The following is a 27,847-nucleotide window of genomic DNA, read 5'->3' as shown; positions in this document are numbered from 1 at the left end:
GCCAAAAGCTCAATGGTCCAGCCTGTCAGCGCATGAACTGCAACAACAAAAAATGCAGGCACTGGTAAGGACGACTGAAAAGAAGGGTCCATCAAGTTCAACCGGCGCTTGTTTTGCTTCGATTCCCCACGCTTTGCTAAGGTACCTTCCTTGACACCTTTCAAATTACATGCACATTGATAATGTATCGTTTTTCCCTATTGTTAGTATCACTGGTATTTGGACTCACGTTAAAGAGCTAGTGCTGTGTTTTGTTTGCAAATGTTGCTAGCCTGTGGACTTAGCTAGCTAATAAGCACACTGCATTGGAAAGCCTGTGCTAGCTAGGCTAACGTTAGCTGGGATAGAAGCTTCTAGCTAGTAGTTCAATATTAATTTCTTAAACGTTGACAATACATACAATTGTAGTTTAACTGCATCTGTATAGGTAAGTCAGGCTAGATTGCGTTGTTTACAGCAAACTCTTAGATATGAATCCCTGCTAGATCCCTGCTTCCTGTTCAACACCAACATCAGTAACAGACTATCAAGGAAGACTAGTGTCACACAGTTTGTTATGCACGCACTTTAAACATGTCATGAGAATGTGTAATACAAGAGTGCAGATGAGAACAGTGATTAAATTGAGAGCCCAAAAAAAAAGTTATTGTTTAACTAGTTAGTCGATTTTATTGATTTGTTATGTCTTGGAGAGGGCACGTGGTTAACCAGAGGAGTACAGCAGTGGTGTAGGCTGGTGATGAATAGCAGCCAATCCTCTTGTCCTGCTATCCTGAAGTGTGCAGGTAAAACCCCAAGAGGAGGGAATTGGTGATAATACAAACAGATAAGACAGAGGTACCTGTTGCCCTAAGTCAGGACGATGCAGCGACAAAGTGCTCCATCAGTGCCTGCCTGCCTGATTGAGGCTTGTATGGTATTAGAGTCCCTTATCTACCATGGCCCCAGTTCAGCAGTCACGCCATTGACGGGAACAATGCCTCCTCTTCCCCCCCATTGGCGCCGTGAATGACAGTGGGCGTGGGTGCACTTGTGTCTGACTTTACCCTCTATCTAGGCTAGCTGCCGCTGGGTTGGGGTGTCATGTTATTCCAGTCCAGATACCCTCACCACCAGCCGATCAGTCACACAATAAAAGGGCGTGTGTCCCTTCCACTTCCTATGCTGTTGAATAAACTGGAGTTTTATCATGGACCCGGGTCTCCATTCAGCTCGTTGGTTTCCTCCTCGGGAGAATCTGATAGTATTGGCAGGGATGTGGGGAGGGTCTTGGGAAGAAAGGCTGACTAATGGTTAAAGAGTCAAGGCAGCCTGGCCCCCAGTGAAGTGGAAATACCCATGGAGGATAAGGGAAATGCAAGATAAGACCTCCGAGGCGCAAATTGAAGATGGAAGAACCGTCCATGTTTACTTTTCGTCAGCCAACAAGTTGAGTAGGCCTAACGAACAGCAAAAGCACTAGCCTATATTAATCTACTATCCCCTATAGTACAAAAGTTGACCTATTCTATTATGCGAGAAATAAATATTACAAACATAGTACAGCTGTCCCCGACTAAAAAAAATATTGCTCGACCGAGAATCGTCCTGTTCTTTCAACCAATCGATTGGTCGAAATGTTTAAACTTGTTTTCCATATATTTATTTTATTTAGTTAACCTTTATTTAACCAGGAAAAGTCCATTGAGACCGAGTCTCTTTTTCAATGGTGGGCAGCAACAATCAATACATTACATCATTAAAACATAGAACAACATGATCCAGCATAAACAAAGCATTTACACTCCTCTGTAACAGTCTCCCATCAATATTTAAAATTAATTCAGTGGCACTAACATATCTAGATGAAGCAAGGATTGTAGATTATTCCATGCGTCTGGTGCACAAGAAGAGAAGGCAGTCTTGCCTAATACTGTGAATGTCCTGGGGACTTTAAATCGCAAGCACCTAGTAGACCGGGTATGGTAACTGCTGGTGGTGAAGTAGACCAGACTACAGAGGGAAAGAGTGAGTTCACCCAAAAGGGCTTTGTAGATGAACACATACAAATGTATCTTTCTGCGCATTTAAAGTGAGGTCCAACCTACCATTTGGTACAATGTGCAATGGTCGGTGAGTGGCTTGGCATTTGTAATAAAGCGCAAGACAGACAAGGCAGCCTGGCCCCCAGTGAAGTGGAAATACCCATGGAGGATAAGGGAAATGCAAATTAGTGTTTGAATAAAATCAACTACATATGCACTGAGCCTGTCTGATGCTTTAACGCGTTGTGTGTGCTGAAGCTGCCACATCATTTTATCCGTAAATTGTATTACTTGTTTCAGACTGAACATTTCTGTTACCGAAATCCCTAATTTGTTTAGGAAAAACATCCCCTATTCCCACAACCCTTGCTCTCTTTACACAAAACATGTAAGCATCGCATGCATGTGACCAATAGGGCCTGACCTATAGCATATCATAATCACATCAATAAATTGGTTATAACAAACTCTGAACACAGTAACACATGACAGTAAAATAGATGCGGAGGACGTGAAAAATTTACTTGAAACGGGCAAATGTTTACTGGTTGCTCAGGAGTGAAAGGGGAAGTCAGATCTGTGGAAGACATTGAGTTAGTTGTGGAAACTACTGGAGATCCAGATAAAGGAGGGTATAGGAGCAAGAGTTGCGAGAGGTATTGTGTGTCATGAAGTTGATGTTAGATTACAATATACATTTTTCTCACCGTTTGGAACAGTGTAAACAACACTAAATAAATAAATGTACCGGAGTGTCGTTTCTAACGAGAGGAAAAAAGATATCTAAAGTCTTTATTACAGAAAAAAAACTGTTGCATGCGTTCGTGAATTGCCGTTTATTTATTGTTTAGGCTAATTATTCAAAGCTGAAAGCTCCCTTTTTGATATTTATTTAAAAACTGAAATGCTTGATTGCATTTCAAGCATGAATGTCTTGTGATTGCATGGACGAATGAATGAATGATTGATTGATACACTAGGCCAGGGCTGCCCAATCCTCTTCCTGGAGATCTACTGTCCTGTGGGTTTTCTGTCCAACCCTAATTTAACACACCTGGTTCTACTTATTAGCTGCTCAACAAGACCTTGACTAGCTGAATGAGAGACGCTAAATTATGGTTGGACTGAAAACCTACAGGACAGTAGATCTCCAGGAAGTGGGTTGGGCAGCCCTGCACTTCACTATATATTGAAATATAGTCCTAAGTAAGTTACGGTATTAAGACCAAACAGGATGCACTCTTAGGCCTACAGCTCGATGGTGGTTATACAAGGATACTATACTAAGCCTACTAATGATAACGACATGACATTATTATGATGATGATCATAATAATAGTAATTATAACAATAAGGAGATCAAGAAAAAGGAGGGTATAGGAGCGAGAGCCTCCTTCGAACAGTGTAAAGAACACTGAATAAATGATAAGCAATACCAGTCTGTTATAACCAAATAAATTGTAAAGCCTTTATTACAGCATAGCAAAGATTAAAAAACAGCTGAATCTGTGAACTTGCTTTATCCAACATTTTGCCATTGCATGAGGCTTGGTGCTCGCGGAATCAGTAAGCTATTAAACAAACACTCAAACAGGCAACAAAAGCAAAATCTGTCTAATTTCTGTAGATCAATATGGACTATTTATAAAGCCAGGCACATTTTAACAGTTAGGCTATTGATTGTAGACTTAATTAAGTTTCGTTTCCTCTCTCCTCAATTTTCTTAGACAATTAGGCTTAGGCAAGGGCTGTTTCCTTGTCTCTGCTGCTGCTGGCTCCTCCTCTGCTTTTCCCGGGGTTCATTTTCATGCCAGCCAGGTAGGCTATACTCCTGTTGTAAAGAGAAGTAATGTGCTTAATATTAGGAAAGTTGAGAAATAAATATAGTAGGCCTAGCCTATAGAAAGCTGATGGGACCCTCCTCTTTTTATTAGTGGCCATCACTCTGTTTTTCTCCCGCAATTACATAGCCTATAGAAATGTTGCGCAACATGTGCTCATGGGCTCCCATGAAGTGTTTGATTACATTTTTCATACACATTTGCATTGATGTCAGTGATTTAAAGGGACAATAGTACCCGTTAGCAAGGTTGGTAGGCTACTAATGACCATCGGCAGCATCAGAGCTTGGAGAAGCCTAGTTGCTGTGACTAAATGGTCATGTGGGATTTGACTGCGGTCATGACACGTGACCACCGGTGAGGCGGTAATACAGTCACCGTAACAGCCCTAGATGTGGGGAGGCTCTCAGAAGAAAGGCTGACTAATGGTTAGAGTCAATGCAGCCAGGCCCCAGTGAAGTGGGAGTTCCCACGGAGGAACAGCGAGAAAAGGGGGGAAATGCAAGATAAGACTGTTTCGATAAAGAACAATGACTTAATAGCTGAGGTATGATCTCACTAAAGGAGGCATTTCTTAGTTGCCGTGGAACCTACTGTAATGTGTTTAGCCAAGTAGGTCAAACCTGTAGTAGAAATCTATTGTAGTTCATTAAAATGACCTGTAAAAGCAGGCTATTCAGAATGTGGGTGTGAATGCTCTGCAAGGTGCTTGTCACTTTCACCATGCTTATCAAGGCTGAAATGTGATGGTTATAATCAGACCCTGGTCCTGTTCTCTCTACATAATGGGTTTTGTGAGACTGGGTAGTATGTTTTCCGTAACAGCCTCCCTGTGATCTGTATGTCCCGCTCGTATTTTTGAATGGCATAATATGACAGAGGCAGCTCAGGTGGGTAGCTAACTATCATGTGAGAGGCAGCTAGCTTCCAACTCCAAAGAGCCACTGAAGGAATGTGGTCTGGACAGCCGTTATTCCACAACTTTGAAGCCCCCCACTACCCCCCTTCATATAAGCAGCAAGCTCTGCGAAGCAGGGGACATAGGTAGTGGCTGCGTTTGATCTGAAGGTCGCCAGCCCCTTGCCGGTGTTGAGCGATACCTGGCTGGAGGAGCTGGCTCTTATTTAATAACATGAAGGGGAAGCGGACTCTCATAATTAGGCCTAATTACCCCGCAGGTGTTGACAGATGGGCCGAGAAGAGACACGCTGCCTTTATCCACAGACTTAGAGTCAGATTACCAGAGCTGTCTTATCTGTTACAGGGCCAGTAGGAGACTCACTCTTCCCCTGGACTGGCTGCCTGGCTCTTCCCACTAGGACAGACAGGTAGATCTGGTCCGGAGGAGCTCAGGTTTATTAATCAGTCAATGTGATTTATTATTCCCTTCCTCCCCGTCCTACAAATTTAATTAACCATTCTATCATTTCTAGCGGGACCCAGCAGCGGGTGGGCTATATGACAAATATCCTGACTGACCCACTGGTTTTATGGTTATCTGTTGGTTCAATCATTTTTGAAATGTCGGGTATTTCGTTTTATTAACTTGGGGGGTTTTAAGACCTGTGGTTTGCCCAACAGTGACGATCCTCCACAATAGCGTGCGGCCTAGTGTCCTATTTGCCTTCTATAGACCTACTACTACTATCCATTCCTCCACACAAAAGGCGAGCGTGCGAGGCGTGTGTGTGATATATTCTAGAAGGCATTGTTTTGAATTATAATGACCCAACCGAAGCCAGGCGGGCAGGTTGTCCGCTTTGACGCCTTGCTCAATTAGAATGTTTCTCTGTTTTTGTCTTTTGTCTGGCACTGTAGTCATACATGGAAATGTTGTCCTTGTTCACTTTTTTTCAAACTCATTTCAGTTGAGAGGTAGCTAAGGGTTAAGGCTTTGCCATACATGTTAAATAACATCAACGCATCCACTTAATGGAAACGCAACATCGCTATCAGCGAAGGTGATTGGAGATACGGACTATCCTGCTGGCATACAGGCACTGCTCTGCCTGTCCCGTCCTTTCCACCCGCCTCGCTCTGTTTGTTCCGCCCACCCGCTTCTGGTGAGTTTTTCCGCTTAAGTACAGTATTTGCCTTGATTTTACATCAGTTTTCATACAACATTTGGACTAGAATACCATTTACAGCTTTGTTTGCTTGGTTGCCTCCTCAGGTTAGCGTGAAACAATTGAAGAGCCTCTCTGAATGGGTTTGAGTGACACCCTGTCACCGGACTGTTTATTTGTCTAGTTTCACTGCCTCCCACATGTTTGTATTGGGGTTCTTGGGTGACTTGCTAACAACCAACCACCACAACAGCTCCATTGTTGGGGCAATCGCAGGCAGCGGCTCTGGAAATGCTGACGCCACTAAACAGAGAATGAGGACAGTGGACTGAGGAAGCAGTGGTGTGGTAGATGGGGTTGTTTCTATTTCCACCTTCACCATTCTATTGGGGGGGGGGGGGAGGTGCAGGCTGGGTGGTGGGCGTGCAACCTACTTCTGTGATATTTTCCCAACTGCAGTAGTTTCCTTGTCAATCATCCAAACACACTCCCATGCACAGCCAGTGTGTTTGATTGACATGCAGGCGGTTGGTCAGGGGAGGAATGTTCTGAGGCCCAGGCAGTCAGTGTTTGTACAACGAAAGCACAGTGTGGTTCCAAACTAGTTGAGCCTCAGCCCAGCTCCAAGAGCTGTAGGCCTGCAGTAGTACAATAAGGGAAAGGTACCTTAATCCACCTGTTATCAGGGTGAGCCTCCCTGTCACATACAGAAACGGCAACAGAAACAGCATGGCAAAAGCTTTGGAATGTAGCCTGGCCTTCCCGCTCATCCGTTCACAACAACCTCAGGCTTAACTAATATATCTTCACAAACTTCTACGGTTGCCGTTTTGTTCAATTTCTTTATACCCCAATCTAGGTTACTACACAGTGTACAAAATATTAGGAACACCTTCCTAATGTTGCACCCCTTTTTGCCTTCAGAACAGCCTCAATTCGTCGGGGCAGGTGTCGAAAGCTTTTCACAGGGATGCTGTCCCATGTTGACTCCAATGCGTCACACAGTTGTCAAGTTGGCTGGATGTCCTTTGGGTGGCTGACCATTCTTGATACGCACGGGAAACTGTTGAGGGTGAAAACCCAGCAGCGTTGCAGTTCTTGACACACTCAAACCGGTGCGCCTGGCACCTACTGCCATACCCCGTTCAAAGGCAATTAAATCTTTTGTCTTGCCCATTCATCCTCTACCCACTTATACTGAGGAGTGGCTACTGTCTGGCCAGTCTACCATAAAGGTCTGATTGGTGGAGCGCTGCAGAGATGGTTGTCCTTCTGGAAGGTTCTTCCATCTCCACAGAGAAACTCTGGAGCTCTGTCAACCAAGGCCCTTCTCCCCCGATTGCTCAGTTTGACTGGTCGGCCAGCTCTAGGAAGAGTCTTGGTGGTTCCAAACTTTTTCCATTTAAGAATGATGGAGACCACTGTGTTCTTGGGACCTCCAATGCTGCAGAGTTTTTTTGGGTACCCTTCCCCAGATCTGTGCCTTGACACAATCCTGTCTCGGAGCTCTACGGACAATCCCTTCAACCTCATGGTTTGGTTTTGTTCTGAAATGCACTGTCAACTGTGAGACCTATATAGACAGGTGTGTGCCTTTCCAAATCATGTCCAATCAATTGAATTTTTCACAGGTGGACTCTAATCAAGTTGTAGAAATATCTCAAGGATGATCAATGGAAACAGGATGCACCTGAGCTCAATTTCAAGTCTCATAGCAAAGGGTCGGAATACTTATGTAAATAAGGTATTTCTGTTTTTTGCTTTATCATTATGGGGTATTGTGTGTAGATTGATTAGGGGAAAAATATTTAATACATTTCACAAGGCTGAACTTTTCGAATGCACTGTACACAATCCATGTCTCAATTGCCTCAAGGCTAGAAAATCCTTCTTTAACCTGTCTCCTCCCTTTCATCTACACTGATTTTGAAGTGGATTTAACAAGTGACCTCAATAAGGGCTCATATCTTTCACCTGGTCAGTCTATGCAATGGAAATGTTTTGTCCAGTCAGCGCTTTAGATTGTTAGATTGTGGTAAACCTATAATATGCATACGATGTAGGCCTATGTCTCTGGTTAGACTAGTCATTTATGATGATGCAGTGACCGATTCCAGAAGCTTTAGGGGATCCTCTTTCTCTCTGCTTGAGCGGTCAGACCCTGGGTGATGGTGTGATAGTGGTGGCTGGCTGGCTGGCTGGCTGGCTGAAGTGGTAATGGGATAGTGGTGTGGGACTGAGGATGACTGTGGTCTTTGTGAAGGTTCGAGTTAGACGGTGGTACAGGTGCCCTCTTCTTAATTAGGGAGGCTGTCCAGAGGTCTGTCTCTCTCAGCTTCACAGATTAACATGGACAATTGAACCAATAACCTTCTGAAATGAGCTTCTCCAAAATACCTGTGGCTCCAGTTTCAGCGTGTGCCGATGTGGAGGGCAAGGGTTAGCCTATAGGAGTAGGGGTGGGGTGTGATTATAAACTAAGATTGCCGAAAAAGGAGTAATACAAAAGTCTTGAAACAAAGTCGGCCTATTCTCACGTTTCTTACGGAGCGATTTCAGTGCCAACAGAGATTTGTATTTGAATTCCATAATTTTTTACTTTGTATTAAGATAATGAACTTGAATTTGTTTTTCAGTGGCAATTGAATCATTGAATTCATAAATGTAATTTATAGTTTACGATTTGAAACTGAATTGAATGAATTGCATTCGGCTTTAAATTTCCATTTCAATTTATATATTCAATATTTATATATTACATTTCAATATATATGGTATATATAGCATTCATTGTCCGTGTATCAAGTTTACAACCAATTTAAGTTTGTCAGCGTTTCATATATTAAACTTCTCAGGTGCATTCAGATTCACTTTTTAAATTCAGTTTTCTAAATTCAGATTCAAAACCAGAGATAAAATCCTGGTATTTTGCCAGCCAACAAAGATACAGAATCAAACGCTCTCTGTTGTCAACAGCAGCCTCTGGCTTCAGAAACCGCCAATGTGACATGTGGAATTTATTTCCTTCCTATGAATTTGGCTCTAGCGTTTGAACCGTCTTGTCTATAAGCTATTATGACCCCATTCCTGAAAGCTAAGACTCTCCCCTCTATGATGATCACAGGGACTAGCCTTTCCACTCCTTGTTTAATGTGTGACTGACTTGTTTCGAACCAGGTCTCCTGCATTTTACAAGACTGTGTTAGCCCACTTAGCTTAAGCCCATGGGGAGGAGTTCAGGAAGCTGACACAAGTCTTCAAGTCTCCAGCAAGGTTAGGCCTTCTCATCAAAACAGCATGGTTCATCAAACCACCGCAGTTAGATTTCACCCCCCTTTGACCTCACACTCCGAGATCACAGCACCCATATAACTGACTGGGTTTGAAATCAGGCCTACTGCCCAACAACACTTTCCGGAGGATCTGTGCACCCCATTTAATGAGAGTGCAACAGAGGTGGTTTGGTGGTCCATGCATGTGATGAGCAACCTTGCCTGAGACCTGAAGACGTGTTAGTTTGACTGATGCGGTTCTAACCATAGATATAAAACAGTTCTATCTCTGTGGTTCTAACCCAGGTCTCCTGTTCGCCAGACAATGCAAGTTGCTCATCAAGCAAGCGTGGTCACTGAACCACCTGTCTTACACATCACCCCCCTTTGACGACCTCCTTGAATAGACGAATCCTAGTCATAGGACCAATCCTTAGGTTTTAGCTCAGCAGGCTAACACAGTCAGTCAGTCACACCCTTATAATAACTACCCTTGCTGGAGACTTGAAACTAACACATGTCAAACGAATACGTCTTCAGGTTGCTCATCACATAAGCATGGATCACCAAACCATGCTCTTTTAAGGAGTAACCTGGCTGTATCTTGACTTGTATTAGTGTAGCAGGTGGAGATCTGTGAAAGTCACTCCTCAGCCTGAAGTTTCGCCCATTACGCAATTGAAGAAGGCCTTTTTTTAATAGCACGATGGGTTGGAATGATTCAGGAGGGTGGCCAAGTGTCTTTCCCGTGGGCAGAGGTCCTAAGTTCGATTCTCCGTATGAGCTGAATCAGGGGGAAGCGGTGCTTGCTAAGCAGCGTGACGTCCCTTACAATGGTGCCACTGGACTCGGATCTACAGTTGTGCTGAGCTCAACCACTAGGGTCACTGTGGAGTGAGTTTGGGGGGGTGAATGTAGCAGATGGGGTTCTGTGAAACTCATTCATCAGCCTGAAGTGTCACCCCTTGTGCAAATTGAAGAAGGCCTTTTCAATAGTGTGTTGGGTTGGAACGCCTCAGGAGGTTGGTCACATGTGTTTGCGAGGCAGATGTCCTGAGTTCGAGCCTCGGGAAGAGCGGAATCGGGGGGGGGGGGTCTACTTGTTAAGAAAGCAGCTTGTTGTCCTTTACGTGAACCTCCTGAACGTTACAGGGTTATTGAACTATATTTTTATGGTGGCCAAATTAAGTTTAATACAATTTCTTTTTTATACACGCCATTCTAACGTCTCCTGCACGGCCTTTGATTATCATAAAGGTGAACAGAAGACACGTCCATGTTCAAGAGAGTCTTCGCTTTCAGGAATGGGGTCATAATAGCTTATAGCCAAAACGGTTCAAACGCTAGATACAAATTCATAGGAAGAAAATCTGTTCATAATGTCACATTGGCTTCAGAACCGCCAGAAGCTGCTGTTTACCATACAGAGCGTTTTGATTCTGTTGAATCTGTTCTCTACCTTTCCTGACTGGAAAAGTACCAGGATGTTGTTTCTTGTTTTGAATCAGAATTGAATTGAATATATGAAACTTTGATAAACTTGAAATTATCCAACTCAGGAAAAAAAGAAATGTCCCTTTTTCAGGACCCTGTCTTTCAAAGATAATTAGTAAAAATCCAAATAACTTCACAGATCTTCATTGTAAAGGGTTTAAACACTGTTTCCCATGCTTGTTCAATGAACCATAAACAATTAATGAACATGCACCTGTGGAACGGTCGTTAAGACACTAACAGCTTACAGACGGTAGCCAATTAAGGTCACAGTTCTGAAAACTTAGGTCACTAAAGAGGCCTTTCTACTGACTCGGAAAAACACCAAAAGAAAGATGCCTAGGGTCCCTGCTCATCTGCGTGAACATGCTTTAGGCCTAAGAGAGCGCTACAGGGAGACAGGACGGACAGCTGATCGTCCTTGCAGTGGCAGATCACGTGTAACAACACCTGCACAGGATCGGTAGATCCAAAAATCACACCTGTTGGACAGGTACAGGATGGCAGCAACAACTGCCCGAGTTACACCAGGAACGCACAATCCCTCCATCAGTTCTCAGACTGTCTGCAATGGGCTGAGAGAGGTTGGACTGAGGGCTTGTAGGCCTGTTGTAAGGCAGGTCCTCACCAGACATCACTGGCAACAACGTCGCCTACGGGCACTAACCCACCGTCGCTGGACCAGACAGCACTGGCAAAAAGTGCTTTTCACTGACGAGTCGCGGTTTTGTCTCACCAGGGGTGATGGTCAAATTTGCGTTTATCGTCGAAGGAATGAGTGTTACACCGAGGCCTGTACTCTGGCACCGAATCGATTTGGAGGCGGAGGGTCCGTCATGGTCTGGGGCGGTGTGTCACAGCATCATCGGACTGAGCTTGTTGTCATTGCAGGCAATCTCAACGCTGTGCGTTACAGGGAAGACATCCTCCTCCCTCATGTGGTACCCTTCCTGCAGGCTCATCCTGACATGACCCTCCAGTATGACAATGCCACCGGCCATACTGCTCGTTCTGTGCGTGATTTCCTGCAAGACAGGAATGTCAGTGTTGTGCCATGGCCAGCGAAGAGCCCGGATCTCAATCCTGTTGAGCACGTTTGGGACCTGTTGAATCGGAGGGTGAGGGCTAGGGTCATTCCCCCCAGAAATGTCCGGGAACTTGCAGGTGCCTTGGTGGAAGACAGGGGTAACATCTCACAGCAAGAACTGGCAAATCTGGTGCAGTCCATGAGAAGGAGATGCAATGCAGCTGGTGGCCACATCAGATACTGACTGTTACTTTTGATTTTGACCCCTAGCCTTGTTCAGGGACACATTCCATTTCTTTTAGTCACATGTCTGTGGGACTTGTTCAATTTTTGTCTCAGTTGTTGAATCTTGTTATGTTCATACAAATATTTACACATGTTACGTTTGCTGAAAATAAACAGTTGACAGTGAGAGGACTTTTCTTTTTTTGCTGAGTTTAGTTTGTAAACTTGATACACAGACAATGAATGAATATCTACCATATTAAAACTGAATATATTCATGTTGAAATTTGAATAGTCAGTTAAATTGAATTTTAAAACTGCATGCAATGTTAATTCAATTCAGTTTCTAATCATAACTACAAGTTCAATTTATGAGTTCAATGATTCACTTTGTGCATGACAAATTCAAAAAGATTTAAATTCAAAATTGTGGAATTCAAATGAAATTTCTGTTCTCACTAAAATCGATCCATAGTTTCTCAATTGTTATTGTTTCGTTGTCAAATCGGTGTGACTTGACATTGAAACATAATTTCCTCTTTCCATTTTTGTGGTCGGGACGGATTTCCCGAGCAGCCCTACCTACACCAACATAACAGCCTGTGTGCTGCTGCTGCCTTTTGAGAAGCGTATGTTGATCGAAACTCGAGTGAAAATCCTGACTCTCTCTGTGTTTGCAGTAATTAAGCTGTCAAGTGGTGTGATTTAGGACGTATTGAGTAAGATCAGCTCTTATCATGTAGGCCTAGAAGGACGAGGAAGAAGTATCTCATCCGCTTCTTCACCTAATGCCCGCAGGCCTTATTTGTGTAGTGAATAGATAGACTGTCTGTTAGACGTTCTCAAATGATTACCATAATGGAAGATGGCTGAGGATTTGAGGGAAGTATGAAATATAGTCCTTTGACATGGTCCCAAAAATATTTTTATAGCAACAAATTAAGATAGATGCTAAGGCTTGTTTTTTGCACATTATTATTATTATCCCTCTAACTTGCACACATTCCTTCTACAAGAGTCAATTTAATCAGCTCTGTCTGGAGAGTAGTCTTCATTAATCCCCTTTTTGTTAATGGCAGGGTCTTTCTCAATCACAGCTGTCACCGTTGACATCAGCCCAGGCTTGCGTGTTAGCCAAACTCCATCTCACTATCGATTTGGATCTGCACTGATTGGAATAATTCACCTAAATGAAGTTAAAATTACACCCTCATTCCTTTCACTTATTATCAACCCCCTCAATTCCATTGTAATCAGAACAGGATTTACCCAACTCAGTTCAAACAGTCTCCAATGTTTGGTTGACCTCTCTCCTTTTTTAACACAGTTCAGTTGTGACTGCGGGATCTTACTTGTGTTCCAGTGGATGAGATGACTGTGGTGGTGACCTCCAGAGCTTCGAGAGTGACCCAGTGATGGCTCGTCCTGCCCCTTCTCCCCTGTACACCCTGAGGGGGGCTGGATCCCCCCTTAATACCTTGCACTTCGGCTGCTGTGAAGGGGACCCTCCCCTGCTCTTTTCTGGGTAAGGGATCACGCCCCGTCTTCTTAGAACAGCTGAGCTGCATTAGTAGCCAGACACGCAGCTTTTGGCTTTTTAAAAACATGTCCTTGTGAATGGTTGGATATATGATTATTGTTTTTGAAAACATCTCATACGTAACTACATGCAGATGAATCTTTATGACATAAGAATGATAAGGACTTGAATGTTGTGTTGTGTAGCTCAGGCCAGGGGTCAGTCCATGTGTGGAACCTGACCACCAGGAGAGCTGAGAGGGTTCTAGAAGGTCATTCTGGAGCCTCTGTCACCTGGCTTAACACGCTCCACTCCAGAGACACTCTCATCAGGTAATGACGAACTACCTTACTGACAATACCAGGCCTCAACTGCCCATTGCGCATTGTTTAGCTGTATGTAATTAGCCAGGTTCAATGTTAGCATGACACAAGCTGAATTAAATGTAAAAGGATTTGAAAATAACAAAGCTTGGTATACTCTCAGTGCTTGCTCTGTTGACATTGCAGAGAGATTTGTTTTTTTTTGAGCGAGAGAGAGAGAGATCTTCAAGAAAGAACAGGAATTTCAAATGAATATGAAAACCGTATATACTAAAATATGAAAATACTACATGTCACTTGTCAAAATTGATATCCACCTTACCTCTTGTTTTATGTCCTGCGGATTCGAAAAGATGACGAGTGAGCCTGTCAGGTAGACTTAATCCTTACACAGAATCCAGCCTGGTTTACAAGGTGAAATTGTCCAGATTTCTTACTGCTTTTTTTCTGTGGTCTCCATTGATTTAGTCACCCTAATCCTGGCCAACCTACTAGGGTAAAAACTCCAATAACCTTTTGAACTGATTTTGATAGAGACATGAGGTTGGACCGTTGGTTTTCTTAGAGGATTATCTACACAATTAACATATTATTTTACCCACTGGTCAAAAGATCCGTTTTTGATTGGACACCCTATAACAGGAATCATCAACTAGATTCAGCCACGGGCCGATTTTAAAAATAAAAAAATTCTTGAGCAGATGGTCGGGGGGGCCGAAGCATAATTACAAATAATTTGTACACTGCAAATTAAGTGCACGAGCCCAAACGGATATGAATTTTTGACTAAAACATAATAATTTCAAACCTTGCTTACACGAGTGTCTTTCTATTATGTGTGGGAATACTTGAACAGATTTCTTAAATAAAAATCACTTGGAGCTGATTTCCTGGTGTTGTTAAAGTATCTTATGTCCAAAAATGCTCCGAAAATTTTGGGGGGCCAAATAAAACCAGCAGCGGGAAGAATTTGGCCTGCTGGCTGCCCGTTGGGGAACCCTAACCTATACATTTGTAGCCTCACTGCAGGTGCTGTGTTAGCTGTACTCTTTTCTGTAATATGTTAGTGTGTGATTATGATCTGTGTACTTTCGGACAGTCAGGGGCGGGACATGCGTGTGTGCTTGTGGGACCTGGCTGAGGGGCGCGGTGACGTCACGGACGCCCTGTGGACCGGCAGTGTGGGGTTCTGTCGCTGTTCCCTGCTAGAGACTGGCCCTGGGAGATGGCTACTGGCCCACGCTGGAGAAGCCATGGAGGAGGTGAGAGAGGGAGGGGAGGGGGGAGAGAGAGAGGTTTGTGGAAGGGCTTAAGCCTCTCTTATAGAAACTTGTGAGCAGGCGTAGGTTTAGTGCGCATCAGCCAGTGACAGACGAATGATTACACATTTCACCTTAACCCTGCTTTCATGTGAGTTTTTCTTAGTGTGCGCGACAGGCACCTTTATTGCCTTCAGATTCATGTTACTCACCCTGTTCTGATGAAGCCTCACATGAAAGAGACAAATGTGCCACCGCTAACTCCAGCCTATAGAGACAGGCAGGGCGAGGCAACGGGGCGCCTGCAAGACCAGCACCCTCAATAATGCCATTGTGACGGCATTCGTGCGTGCGTGCGTGCGTGCACGCGCACATACAAACCCTCTGTCTTATCACTCTGTCCCGCTCTCCTGTCTCACCCCTGGCTGCCCCACAGTCATCCATGCCTTTCCCACAGTCATCCATGCCTTCCCAGGGGATCCTAATCATAGGTCTAGACCCATGCCTCCACACTCACACACTCAGCTACAAAGCATGGCACGCTGGTGTAGATCTGAGCCAGAGGCGGAGGGAGGGAAGGAGTTGCACCATCAATTTGGGAGGCAGGCAGGTTTAATGTTTCCCCCTCGCTACCTCGTTGCCATCGGATTGCTTCCATTGCAAAAGCATGAATTAAAAGAGTGTGTGTTTTATTTATGGATATCAGTGTGTGCACCTGAGGCACAGCGAGTGAAGCAGCTCCTTAAAGCCCTCTTTGTCTGGCTGGCAAAACATGAGGCACCCCAATTAAAATACAGATCACTCCCTTAAACGGGATGTGGAATCCGATTGGTCCACGTAACGTGACGTGTGCATCGGATTGGTCTGTTGAACAGGATGTTTAATCTGAGCCTTAATGAGGATGTATCTCTCTCTGTTTCTGTGTCAGTCAGAGAGACTGAGTAGTGTAGCCATAGGGGCTGCCTCTCTCTCATTAGATTGAATCTGGGTACAGAGACGGAGTAGCTATAGGGTCTCTCTCTCTCTCGTGGGCTTTCATTAGACTGTGTATTTTATCAGTCAGTACCAGCGTGTCTAGGTCAGGAAGTCGGGTGTTATTGGGATGTATTATAGACTCTAGCTCCGCTCCCCCTGATTTGATCAGAGTCTAATAATAATAAGACGGCCATAAAGTGTAAAGCTGTTATGTCCCAGTCCCGTTGCGTTTCCTGTTGCTGCGCTGAAATGAGGGATTCCAGTTTGAACTTGATTAATGAAAATAAATACATTTAAATGACTGGCACCCGGCCTAAAGTTTGCCTTGTCTCTGTTGTTCATGTTTAGTATTTATTATGGATCCCCATGCCAAGGCAGCAGCTTTTCTTCCTGGGGTCCAAACACATTAAGGCACTTAAATCGCACATAAAACTAAATATAAAACAGTACATGTAACGTTATTACACCACCACATATCTGCATGTTTGATCATCTCTTGCCTGGGTGGGATAGTTAATCACTCAGTTTGAATGTAATAACCATGTAGAAATCCGCTTGTTATTCTGCCTGAGTGTTTGACTGTCCCTCTTCCTACAGGTGAAGATCATTGAGCTGCCCAGCAAGAGCCCAGTTTGCTCCCTGATACCACAAGCCAAGCTGGGGATGGTCATGTGCATCAAGCTATGGCAGGCAAGGAGTATCCAATACACTGTCTTGTTCTCCCAGAAGTCTAGGGCTGCGTCCCAAATGGCACCCTATCTCCCATATGGTGCACTAGTTTTGACCAGAGCCCCTATGTACTATAAAGGGAATAGGATACCTTTTGCGACACAGTCTAGCTACCTGCAGCTACAGTGCAGCATCACACTGCACTATAGAGTTCAGTCAGTTCACTTTACAACCATAAAAGGGAGAAGAAAAAAAATGTATTTTCCCTTCCTCGCTCTTCCTTCTCCTTAATGTTTCTATTTTTACTGGTTGTAAACGGATTGGCTGAGAGCCTTCGACAAGACGCATACATAAAAGATACGTCAACAAATATGAGACTACTCTTGGCTCGGTGATTTATAGCTAGAACTTGTCCCGGGCCATTTTTTTCCAGTGCCTTTCTCGATTGACGACGAGCGAGTCGAGTCCCAACACTGTAATTATAGTGTGTGGAAGGGCTGGGGTTCAACAGCCATATATCAGCCACTCAACCAGCCCTCTAACCACCAGCCAGCTGCACATTGCATCTGAAGATTCTTCACCGCCCTCTGTTTTGTAAATACTGTCGAGTTTTATTCACCCCCCCCCCCCCCCCATTAAAGAGACCTGTAATTATTTTCACGCTTAATTAATATTTCTTGCTTTGCAGTATTTCTGATTTTCTGCTTATGCAAGACGTTTAATGAATTGCGGCCGGCTGGTTTGATGACACAACGGGGCGGTTTGGGTCTGCGTTCGTTGGGAGTTTAGTGGCAACAGGAAGCAGAGCAGGCGATGCCGTGTGTGTTCACCCAGGGCAGTTTGGGTGGCTGTATGTACCACCAGACATCAATGGTAATTCTCCTTTATTGCTTAATACCTTTTTGTTTCCTTTCCTTGTTGTGTTCTTTACTATTTCCTTTTTAGTAGATTTTGGAAGCCAATGCCGTTTCAGTGTTAAGTGCCAGAAAATATTGTTATTAATTATGGAATGTCAACAGGAGGGTTACTTAGGCAGGAAGATCTGTTTGACACCAGGCCCGGGTTACATTAAATCATTCCAGTTTGATCCTTTCATCACCGGGCCAGAATCATCTGTTACTATCACAGAGCTACTTGAAAACTTGCTGCAAAGCTGCTGAGTGGAGATCGATACAGAACCTTACCTGCCAGGGGCGTACGAGAGTGTGAGAGTGTGTACTATGTGCGTGTGAGTGAAGGTGTGTGTGTCTACAGTACTGTGAGTGCGAGTGAATGTGTGTGTGTACGTCTTTGTGTGTTCCGCGTCTCTGCGTGTGAATGTGTTAACCAAGCGTTGAGGGGCATAGTAGGCCCAGCCTCACACAGGCAGCCTGAATATATTGCCCACACATTCTGTCAATCAATCACAAGACGCTCACCTCGTTATCCGCGTGATCCCTGCTGGTGCAGCCCGCCGTTTCCTCAACCTCTGACCCACTAGAGGGGAGACAATGAGTTGGCTCTCCTCTCCTTTCTCTCTTCTCCCTCCATCCCGCCACAGAGTGAGAGCAAGGATCCTCCATCATGCTGACGGAGACCTGAGAACAGATTTATTGGTGCCTTTTAGACGCTGGACGTTTGGAGAGGATTAAATCCATATTACGTAGCTCTTTCTTTTGCCCTCCCCTCCTGGGTTTTTGCTCTGTGTTTTTCCCCCTCCTCTCTCCTCCCCAGGCCTCTCTAAAGTTAGCATGCGGAATGGGGTCTGGGTCTGGAAGGTAAACGAGCTAACGGCGCATTCTGATTGGCTAAGGCCGGCGAGCGGAGGGAGAAAGTGCCTCCATGTGTTGTGCGGAGGGGAGATGTGAACGTGATGTATGATGTGCAAGGCTTTTAACATGAACAGAGGCTGCCGGCTAGAAGGAAATGTTCCTATACAGATATCCATCACTCTCAGCTCATCGCCCCACAGCCATCGTCATGGTGAAGTGAAGTGGAGTAGAGCGGATGGATGGACGGGGATGGGATTGGTTCCGTATGTGCTGCTGTGGGTGCCCACCGTTCCTTTCCCCTAATCACAGTCACATCACCGTCTGTCTCTCTGTCTCTCTTTCTCTCTCTCTTCTCTGTTTCTCTCTTTCTCTCTGTCTCTCTCTGTCTCCTCTCTTTCTCTCTCTTTCTCTGTCTCTCTCTTTCTCTGTCTCTCTCTGTCTCTCTTCTCTCTTTTCTCTCTCTTCTCTCTTTCTCTTCTCTCTTTTCTCTCTTCTCTCTTTCTCTTTCTCTCTGTCTCTCTTTTCTCTCTCTTCTCTCTTTCTCTCTTCTCTCTTTCTCTTTTCTCTCTCTTCTCTCTCTCTCTTCTCTCTTTCTCTTCTCTCTTTCTCTTCTCTCTTTTCTCTCTCTTCTCTCGTTCTCTTTCTCTCTGTCTCTCTTCTCTCTTTCTCTTTTCTTTCTCTTTTCTCTCTCTTCTCTTTTCTCTCTCTTCTCTCTTTCTCTCTTCTCTCTTTCTCTCTCTTCTCTCTTTCTCTTCTCTCTTTCTCTCTCTTCTCTTCTCTCTCTCTCTTCTCTCTTTCTCTTCTCTCTTTCTCTTCTCTCTTTCTCTCTCTTCTCTCTTTCTCTTCTCTCTTTTCTCTCTCTTTCTTTTTCTTTTTCTTCCCCACCACTGGTTTGGGACGTACTGTAGCCTGAGTCCTGTGACTGATGATGATGAACAGGTTGAGCATGGTGTGCTACATTACATACAGCAGATTGGTAGAGCATGTGTGACCCTGCTTTGGTTATTAGAAGAGCACATGAAAAATCCCAAAACCTCTTCTTCTGCTCAAGTCTGACACTCAGTGAAGCAAAGCTTAGGAGCACAGAGCGAGACTAGGTCTGTGTATGTGTATATATATATGGTGCCATTATGTACAGACCTAACCTCACGCTGTGCTCCTAAGCTTTGTGTGTGTGTGATCAAAAGTAGTGCACTTTATAGGGAATAGGGGGCCATTTGGGTTGCACCTCGGAGATGGGGTTGGATGGTGAACGACAGTTTCACGGAGTACAGTACAACGGCCCCACTTCTCTGAGATTCATCATTATAAAGCATCCAACGGTGCTTCATAATGATGAATCTTTCCCTGAAGCATGAGCCCTACTCCAGCAGAGAGCCCTCTCGTAGAGGGGCTAAGGAGGATGTAATGAATTAGGTGTCTACCCGGGGTTCCCTGACCTCCGCCCTGTGACATCGTCAATCGAGGAGCTCCTACACTTAGAGTGAAGTGCAAGGGCCGAGGGGCAGCAGGAGGTAACGCTTAGCAACCCAGAGAAAGCCAGCCGGCAGGCAGGGGAACGCTGATTTTCACTTCGTTTTTATTTGTTTTCATAATCTCATTAATATCGTTCGTTAGTGACGTGTTTATAAGGAATACACGGGTCTGTCTATAATTTGTTTAAGGCTTGAGAAGAGAAATATACTGTTAAAGTGAGAAGAGGAGGAGGGGAGAAAGTGTCTTCGGTTCTCTTGGCTCCTTATACATATGGAAAGAATTTCTGTCGTCCGTCAGCCTTGCCTTTGCAGGGCACGCTATCGCTTGAGGCCAGACGGTATGCCCAGCCTCTAGATGGGACAAGTTTGTAGCTAAGGCTCAAAGACGAGTGCTAACAATACAGAGAAGAGGCATAGTTGCTTTCCAAATACTTGATGGTTATGGAGATATCCTCCCTCTAAACTGGTTGGGTTGCGATACCTGCCAGCATTCGGTTTTGTTTCTTGACTTTTCCCCAGAAGACATAATGATAGGTAGTGTGGAGGTGGTGGTGGTTGTAAGGGGGTGGGGCTTTCAGACTGAGGGGGCTGTGTGTTTACTTTCCGAGAAAGCTGAATGGTGGGCCCGTGGACAGGGGCGGAGAGAGGGAGGCGCCCTCCCTTTACCCAGCCTTTTCTCCCTTCCTCCCTTCCTCCAGCTGTGAGGTAATCTATGAAGCCCTCTGCTTGTTTTCATCCACTAAACTGATTTAGGAGCCCACCGTATTCCTCCTCATAACTCTTCTTCCCTGTCTGATCAATACCGCTGATCCTTCAGTCAGCCAGTAAACACATAGTAAAAGGCTGTTGTCTGGATGTGCAGTAGAATAGGATATATAGAAGACGTCTGTAAAACCAGTGTGTGTGTGTGTGTGTGTGTGTGTGTGTGTGTGTGTGTGTGTGTGTGTGTGTGTGTGTTAGACAGTGCAGTGAGTCTATTTGCAGGTCTGCTCCTGCAGGGAGGGATACAGATGAGGAGTAAAGTGACAAGCACTGTAATAGTCTGCCTGCCAGGCCAGCTGGAGAGTAATGGTCCTCAGAGTCGCACAGTGTCAGTGTGTACCCATACAGATAATCCCTGCTCTGTCTCCACAGCCCTCTTGCTTCTATGGTAACACCCCCACCCCATCTCCTATGCTTTTCTCACCCCCCCTTAGCCAGACTCAAGCCCTGGCCCTCTCCTCCTGGCTGGTTATGAGGACGGCTCCCTGGCGCTGTGGGACGTATCCCAGAGGTCCGTGCTGAGCCGTGCGGCCGCCCACCCTGAGCCCGTCATGTGTCTGGACTTTGACCCCGCCGGGCAGAGGGGCGTCTCTGGCTCCTCCGAGAAGAGCCTCGCCTCCTGGATGCTTGATGGACAGCACAGACTCCAGGTCAGTGAGTGTGAGCCCTCTCCACAGACTCTCTCCTAGACCTGGGTTCAAATACTATTTAAAATCTTTCAAAGGCTTTGATGTTTGCTCTAGCCAGACTGGAGTGCCATGTGGGCGGGGTTTGCCCTTTTGAGACTTTTCTATTGGTTCCGTCGCAGCAGGTAAGCTCAATCAATCACAGATAGTATTTGAAAGGATCCTTTCAAATAGTATTTGAACCCAGGTAGGTCTGTTCTTTCCAGACTCTTCCTGGCTCTCTTCTCTCTCTGGTAAAACATACAGTCTAGAGGAAGAGTCTCTGCAGGGCTCTGGGACATAAATCAGACCGCTGGTTACACAGCGTTGGCAGGCCCAGGGCTGGGGTGTCACTCGAGGCGTAGACCGTCCGCCACACACACACACACCCACATCACACACACACACACGTGCGTGCTCAGTCCTTCACAGACCAGAACCATCCTGATGCTCTAGTCTAGCTGCTTTAGTGACTCTGAAAAAACAAACATCCCATCACTCTTCTGCCATATATTATCTTGCGTAACAACCGAGCGCATCTGAGCCGCAACGCCTCATTTGACTCTATATTTTCTGTTGATTTCATGAGTCAAAAATAACGGCCCAGTATTTCACGTCTACCCCATGATTCAGTGTAGAGGGGAACCTGAGACTTGATATACTACAGTTCTGTACTGTGGAGGAGTGTTATTCTTTCCAGGCCTTTTTACAAATGAACGCTTGAATTAGAAATATTTGTAAACCCTCCGGGTTTTTTTTTGCTGCAAACGCCTGCAATAACACTGGAAAGGGTTTGATTCAATATACTGAAAATAGGAGCCCAGGCTATTTGGTTTATTTTGAACAAACACAAAATATTGATTTAATATGTCATTCTGGAGAAGATTTTAAAAAGCCAGTGGGGGGGAAAGGATTCAGCTGGGGCTTTTAAATGATCCTGAAGTGCAGCACAGTGTGACGCCCAGACGGCCATCTCCACTTCTTCCCACAAAAGTATTTTTGTGCGGACGGCAGTATAGTGAGGCGCAGGGCTGGGGTATCTGCCTGCCGGGTGGCTGCCCTTCTCGGCCCTGCTCTGCCTTGCCTGTTGAACGACCCGCGAGAGGTAATACAAATATAAAAACCTCGCAGGCCGTTAACCAAACCGAAAACACATCTGCAGTAAAGGAACAGTAGTTCACAGTGGGAGGCTACAATCAAGTCGGAGGAGCTGGAAGTGCCATAGGACCCCAGTCCACATATCACCCCCACACTACCCGTAGTAGTGGAATCACCCCCTACCACCCAGTGCAGTGGAATCACTCAGTGCAGTGGAATCACCCCCTACCAGCCAGTGCAGTGGAATCACTCAGTGCAGTGGAATCACCCCCTACCAGCCAGTGCAGTGGAATCACTCAGTGCAGTGGAATCACCCCCTACCAGCCAGTGCAGTGGAATCACTCAGTGCAGTGGAATCACCCCCTACCAGCCAGTGCAGTGGAATCACTCAGTGCAGTGGAATCACTCAGTGCAGTGGAATCACCCCCTACCAGCCAGTGCAGTGGAATCACTCAGTGCAGTGGAATCACCCCCTACCACCCAGTGCAGTAGAATCACTCAGTGCAGTGGAATCACTCCCTACCAGCCAGTGCAGTGGAATCACTCAGTGCAGTGGAATCACCCCCTACCAGCCATTGCAGTGGAATCACCCCCTACCAGCCATTGCAGTGGAATCACCCCCTACCACCCAGTGCAGTGGAATCACTCAGGTCAGTGGAATCACCCCCTACCAGCCAGTGCAGTGGAATCACTCAGTGCAGTGGAATCACCCCCCTACCAGACAGTGCAGTGGAATCACTCAGTGCAGTGGAATCACCCCCTACCAGCCAGTGCAGTGGAATCACTCAGTGCAGTGGAATCACCCCCTACCAGCCATTGCAGTGGAATCATCCCCACACCACAGGCCGAGCTGGGGGAGGGATGGAGTCAACTCTGAGGTGGAGGGGAAACTGAGTTTGAGCGAACACAGCGGGGTCCTGTCCTGATGGTAGTTCTGCTCTCCTCAGTGGAGGTGAAGGCTGTGACATGGGCTTATCAACATCAGATAAGGACAGAAACACGCTGGAATGGAACTTAATTTATTACACATGGCTTCTAGAGGCCGTTATCTTCTGTTCAGATGAGCCTTGGTATCTAAAAGTTTTTGTTAGTTGTTTGTGAGGATACCGTGTGTGTGTGTGTGTATTGAGCAGGGGAGAGTGCATAGATATGGATTTAGGTTGCTGCTCCCTACTGACAGACACTGTGAGATGGTTTCCTCCAGTCAGATATAGATAGACAGATGGCGGAGAGAGAGAGACTGAGGTAGAGAGAAGTGGGCATAGAGAGAGACCGAGGGAGATTAGCAGTGTAAATCGGGCATGGCTGACTGAGACGCCAGAGACATGATGACAGCTCTCACAGGTGGAGCTCCACATCCCTCAATCACAGCCATCTCTAACCCCAGCCCTATCTCAACCTCCCGACCCTGGCCCAGCCCCCGAATGCCAAGCATCCCCGGGTCACCAACACATACCTGCATAGACTCTCCTGTGCTGACCTGGGTTCAAATACTATTTGAAATCATTTCACATACTTTAGGTGTGATAGGGTGAGCTTGTTTGTGGAAAATGTACTGACCAATAGAGAAGTCCCAAAAGTGCATATCACGCCCGACTGGCACTTCAGGCAGGCTTAAGCAAACGCCTAAAGTATTTCAAATAGTATTTGAACCCAGGTCTGCTCCTGTGTACCAGGAATTCTAGTGAGGCCTATATCTATCAGCCCGACAGGGAGCATAGGTCAGGTCATTACAGACTGATGTCTAATCTAGGCTGGAGGTGATGGACTGATGGATGGATGACTTGGATCCCTTCTTTCACAGTTCCTCTGAGGCGTGGCCCAGACGGCCGGTGTCAAGAAATATTCTCTTTTAGTGTTTTTTAAAAAGGTTTTGAAGGGCAGGTACAGCTGTAGCTCTTACCTGTCCGTCACGTCCATCTCCTTTCCTGTCTCTTGAGACGGGGGCCCCTGACACTGACACCCACAGTGTTATTCAGACCTGGGTGGGGTGTCAGAAATACCTGCCAGAATTCTGGAATGGAATGGACACGATCTGCTCGAGTGAGACTGTGATGATGGGACGTTTCAATAGAACTGGTCCTCCTAAGGTATCTGTGCCGAGGAGCAAAGCAGACGCTTCTTTTGAACGTCCGTCTTATCTGTCCGCATCGCCAAGAGCAGGATCTCAACGTATGAATTTTCATTGGACCAGACCCTGTAATCTGGGGAAAGGAACGGCTTTTGGGAAGGCCCAGCTGTGGAACTGAGCAGAGCAGGAGGTAGCCTGGTCGTGACTGACTGCTGAGATTACTGGCATTTAGACAGCAGGCCTGGTGGTGTGTGTGTGTGTGTGTGTGTGTGTGTGTGTGTGTGTGTGTGTGTGTGTGGGGGGGGGGGGGGGGGGGGGGGGGGGGGGGGGGGGGGGGGGGAACCAAGCCAGGAAGGAATGCTCAAACAGAAAAATGAATGAGTCCCAAAGATTTATTTTCATGATTTAGAGAATTTGATAGTGAGGGATGAGAGGGGGGAGTTAAGGAACGAAGGCCTAGTAGAATCCCAGGACAAAGCTAATGTACTTTATTCATGACTGAGGAGAGGCTAATGACTGCTAGTGGATGACTACACTCACTGGAGGAAGTGCCTGATGAGGGAGGGAGGGAGGGAGGGAGGGAGGGAGGGAGGGAGGTGTGAGACAGGACCATCTAGACTACAGGAGGTTCTGCTAGAGGACAGCCCTGCAGCGATTTTCTCAGCATCATGTCTCAGATTGGAGAAAGTATAGAGAGAATAATTAGGCTTACAACCTAACAATGGATGGACAATTACGTAGTGTTTTTTCAACGGCCATTTGCGGCTTACAACTGACCCCTTCATTAAATAAATACATTTTCCTGACACACTCTATGGGAAGCAAAACAAACACAAATAGACAGTTGAACCTATCATTATCAAGGTCTGTAATGACAACCAGATGGAGAGGGGTTCGGGCATACCAACTTCTGGAGGTAATAATGGGATTCCAAATGACCCCCCCCCCCACCCACTTTGGAGTAGGTCTCTTACATGGGCTGGTCTAGTTCGGCTGACGTTCCTTACTCTTAGCTTGTTCTAAGTCTAGTAAGAACCCATATTAATCCTACAAGTTATTCTAGGTTTTTGTGTTGGTTCGTTGGTTGTTTTTTGATCAATGACATTCCTCTGTAGCCTTTCTCCCGTTGCATTCCACTCTATCCACTAGGGTCGGGACTGGGAGTACCTGGCTTTCATCTTCCACACGCAGCGCTGTACTCCTCTGATTTTCCCATCCGGAGCAGGAGCACGCAGACAAATTCTTGGCCTGTCACCTCCTGCACGAAACAATTAGTCTGCAAGGACACAGCTTATGAAGTCAAATTTGACGCTGTCCAAATGAATTCCTGCTTCCATGGCCAGATGTGGATGTCCCATTCAACCACACCAGCGTTACTCTGCGTAGTCTTTACGAAGAACTGGGTAGAGCACGCCCCACCCCCCCTCGGGAATATCAGCGGCGCTAGGCCCGTAGATGGGGATCTAGGCGCCATCCTTTACAATGTGTCACAATGTTTCCCCCTACACTGAGATGAGTTCGGTCTCCGGGACACTGTTGATCAGAGAATGGGAGCGGATGGTGATCTGAAGCAGGCCGACGTTACAACTGTGTGTTTCTCGGTCTCTTCTCCTGTCGACCAGTCCTTTCAATGCACATGTAATTCATCAGAGGTGCTTAAAGAAACACAGTTCTGCAAATGAGGATTTCAACGAGATGGTCTATCTCTCTCTTTATTTACTCCTCTCTCTTGCTCTCTCTCTGTCTCTCTGTCTCGCTCGTAAAGAAGTGACAAAAGGTATCTCAGCCCCATTTGCTCTTGCTATTGAAAACCTCCCAGCCTCTAACTCCAAACCAAATAGTTGAATTGTGAGGGATTTGCTCTCCACTACTCGTGTCGTAATGTTTTATGCCCGATGATTGAGTCCTTGGAGTTTCTTGGCCAGGTTCAACAACAATCCAGGCCTCCACTTGGACCTCAATCATCAGATCAGCTGATAATCTCTCTCTCTCTCTCTCCTCTCTCTCCTCCCTCTCTCTCTCCTCTTCTCTTTCCCCCTCTCTCTGTGTTATTGGGCACACTTCCCCAGACAGGAATGATTAAGTAGCTTGGTGAACTAATTGGTGTTTGATAATTATTTTTCCTCTCTCGGTTGGTTGCGCAATTCTGCTGAGTCTCGTTTTAGATCATGTGTAAGAAGAATGCAACAAAATGATTTCCTCAATTACTGTGCCGAGAAGGCTATTTTTAAATCTCCTTGAGTTTCTGTTTTGCGTGAAACTCTTGCGTATGTTACTTAGCAACTGAAAAGTCCTGACCCATTAACAGCCTACAATGTTATACCCACATTGGAGTGCATTGCTGTGATTTTCTTTTGTTGAACACTCTGTGTGTGTGTGTGTGTGTGTGTGTGTGTGTGTGTGTGTGTGTGTGTGTGTGTGTGTGTGTGTGTGTGTGTGTGTGTGTGTGTGTGTGTGTGTGTGTGTGGGCGCGCGTGTGATTGTGATTATGATTGTGAATGAGGCTCTCTGAGAACAGTCTATGTATGGATTCTTATGACCCCTCTTCCTTCCTTGCTCTCTCTGCGGCCTTTGCTGTTCAATCCTCAGCTCCAGGAACCCGTAGCCCTTGTGAATCCTGGGATCTCCCAGCTGTGCATCCGGGGGGACCGTAAGATCGTGGCGTCGGCCGGCTGGGACCACCGTGTCCGTGTGTTTGGCTGGAAGAAGCTCCGGCCCCTGGCTGTCCTCCAGCACCACACAGACATGGTGCTGAGCCTGGCCTTCTCAGACCACCAGGACCCCAGGAACAGGATGCTGGCCGCGGGCTCCAAAGACCAGCGCATCAGCCTCTGGTCCATATACAACCAGGGCAGCTCGGACACTGGGTGAGCTACTGGGCCCTGTTGGTATGTTATGGATGTGACCATGAATGCATGTATCTCACTCCATATAAGGAGTTTTCTCGCCAGTGAAAAGACATTTCCGACATAGCCAAGATGGATCCGGTCAGGATGAGATGTCTTTGTGCTTCCAAACAAAAGCTTTCAAGACGGCTGGTTAGTTCTGCTAACAATTCACTGAGACTTCATTTGAACACATTATTTTTGGTCAAAACCAACTGTTTTATTGTGTTTGCTTATCTGGTAGGAGATTTGCCTGAGCAGACTTGAATTTGAGGTATAAATCGCGCCTGAGTGACTGTGTAATCCTGTGTTGTTGATCTAGTTTAACATTTCCCTCTGCTCTGACCTACACTGCATCAGTCAAACAGTGTTAACCACAGAACTGGGACAGAAGAGACAAAGCTGTTTGTTAAGGAGGGCCAATAAACAATCTTCCCTCAACTAGA

General features: G+C 45.9%; 1 protein-coding gene across 4 annotated transcripts; it reads left to right on the top strand.

Annotated features, from left to right (window-relative positions):
• Positions 1-27,847, top strand: gnb1l (guanine nucleotide binding protein (G protein), beta polypeptide 1-like). Of its 4 annotated transcripts, none has more exons than XM_014170919.3 (7): positions 4-141; positions 13,313-13,474; positions 13,675-13,800; positions 14,891-15,053; positions 16,623-16,715; positions 21,117-21,332; positions 27,106-27,847. In XM_014170919.3, exons 2-7 carry the CDS (start codon positions 13,365-13,367, stop codon positions 27,385-27,387), a joined length of 990 nt encoding a protein of 329 aa, XP_014026394.1. In that variant the 5' UTR covers positions 4-141; positions 13,313-13,364; the 3' UTR covers positions 27,388-27,847. The 4 variants fall into 4 exon arrangements, with proteins under 4 accessions (XP_014026398.1, XP_014026394.1, XP_014026395.1 ...); XM_014170920.3 differs by having other exon boundaries at positions 13,277-13,474; XM_082968488.1 differs by lacking the exon at positions 4-141 and adding an exon at positions 3,747-3,842.

This window comes from Salmo salar, chromosome 24, assembly GCF_965601325.2.
Source record: "Salmo salar chromosome 24, fSalSal1, whole genome shotgun sequence".
Lineage (NCBI taxonomy): Eukaryota > Metazoa > Chordata > Actinopteri > Salmoniformes > Salmonidae > Salmo > Salmo salar.
The sequence above is the reverse complement of the archived record's forward strand: the minus strand, read 5'-3'. Positions and strand labels throughout refer to the sequence as shown.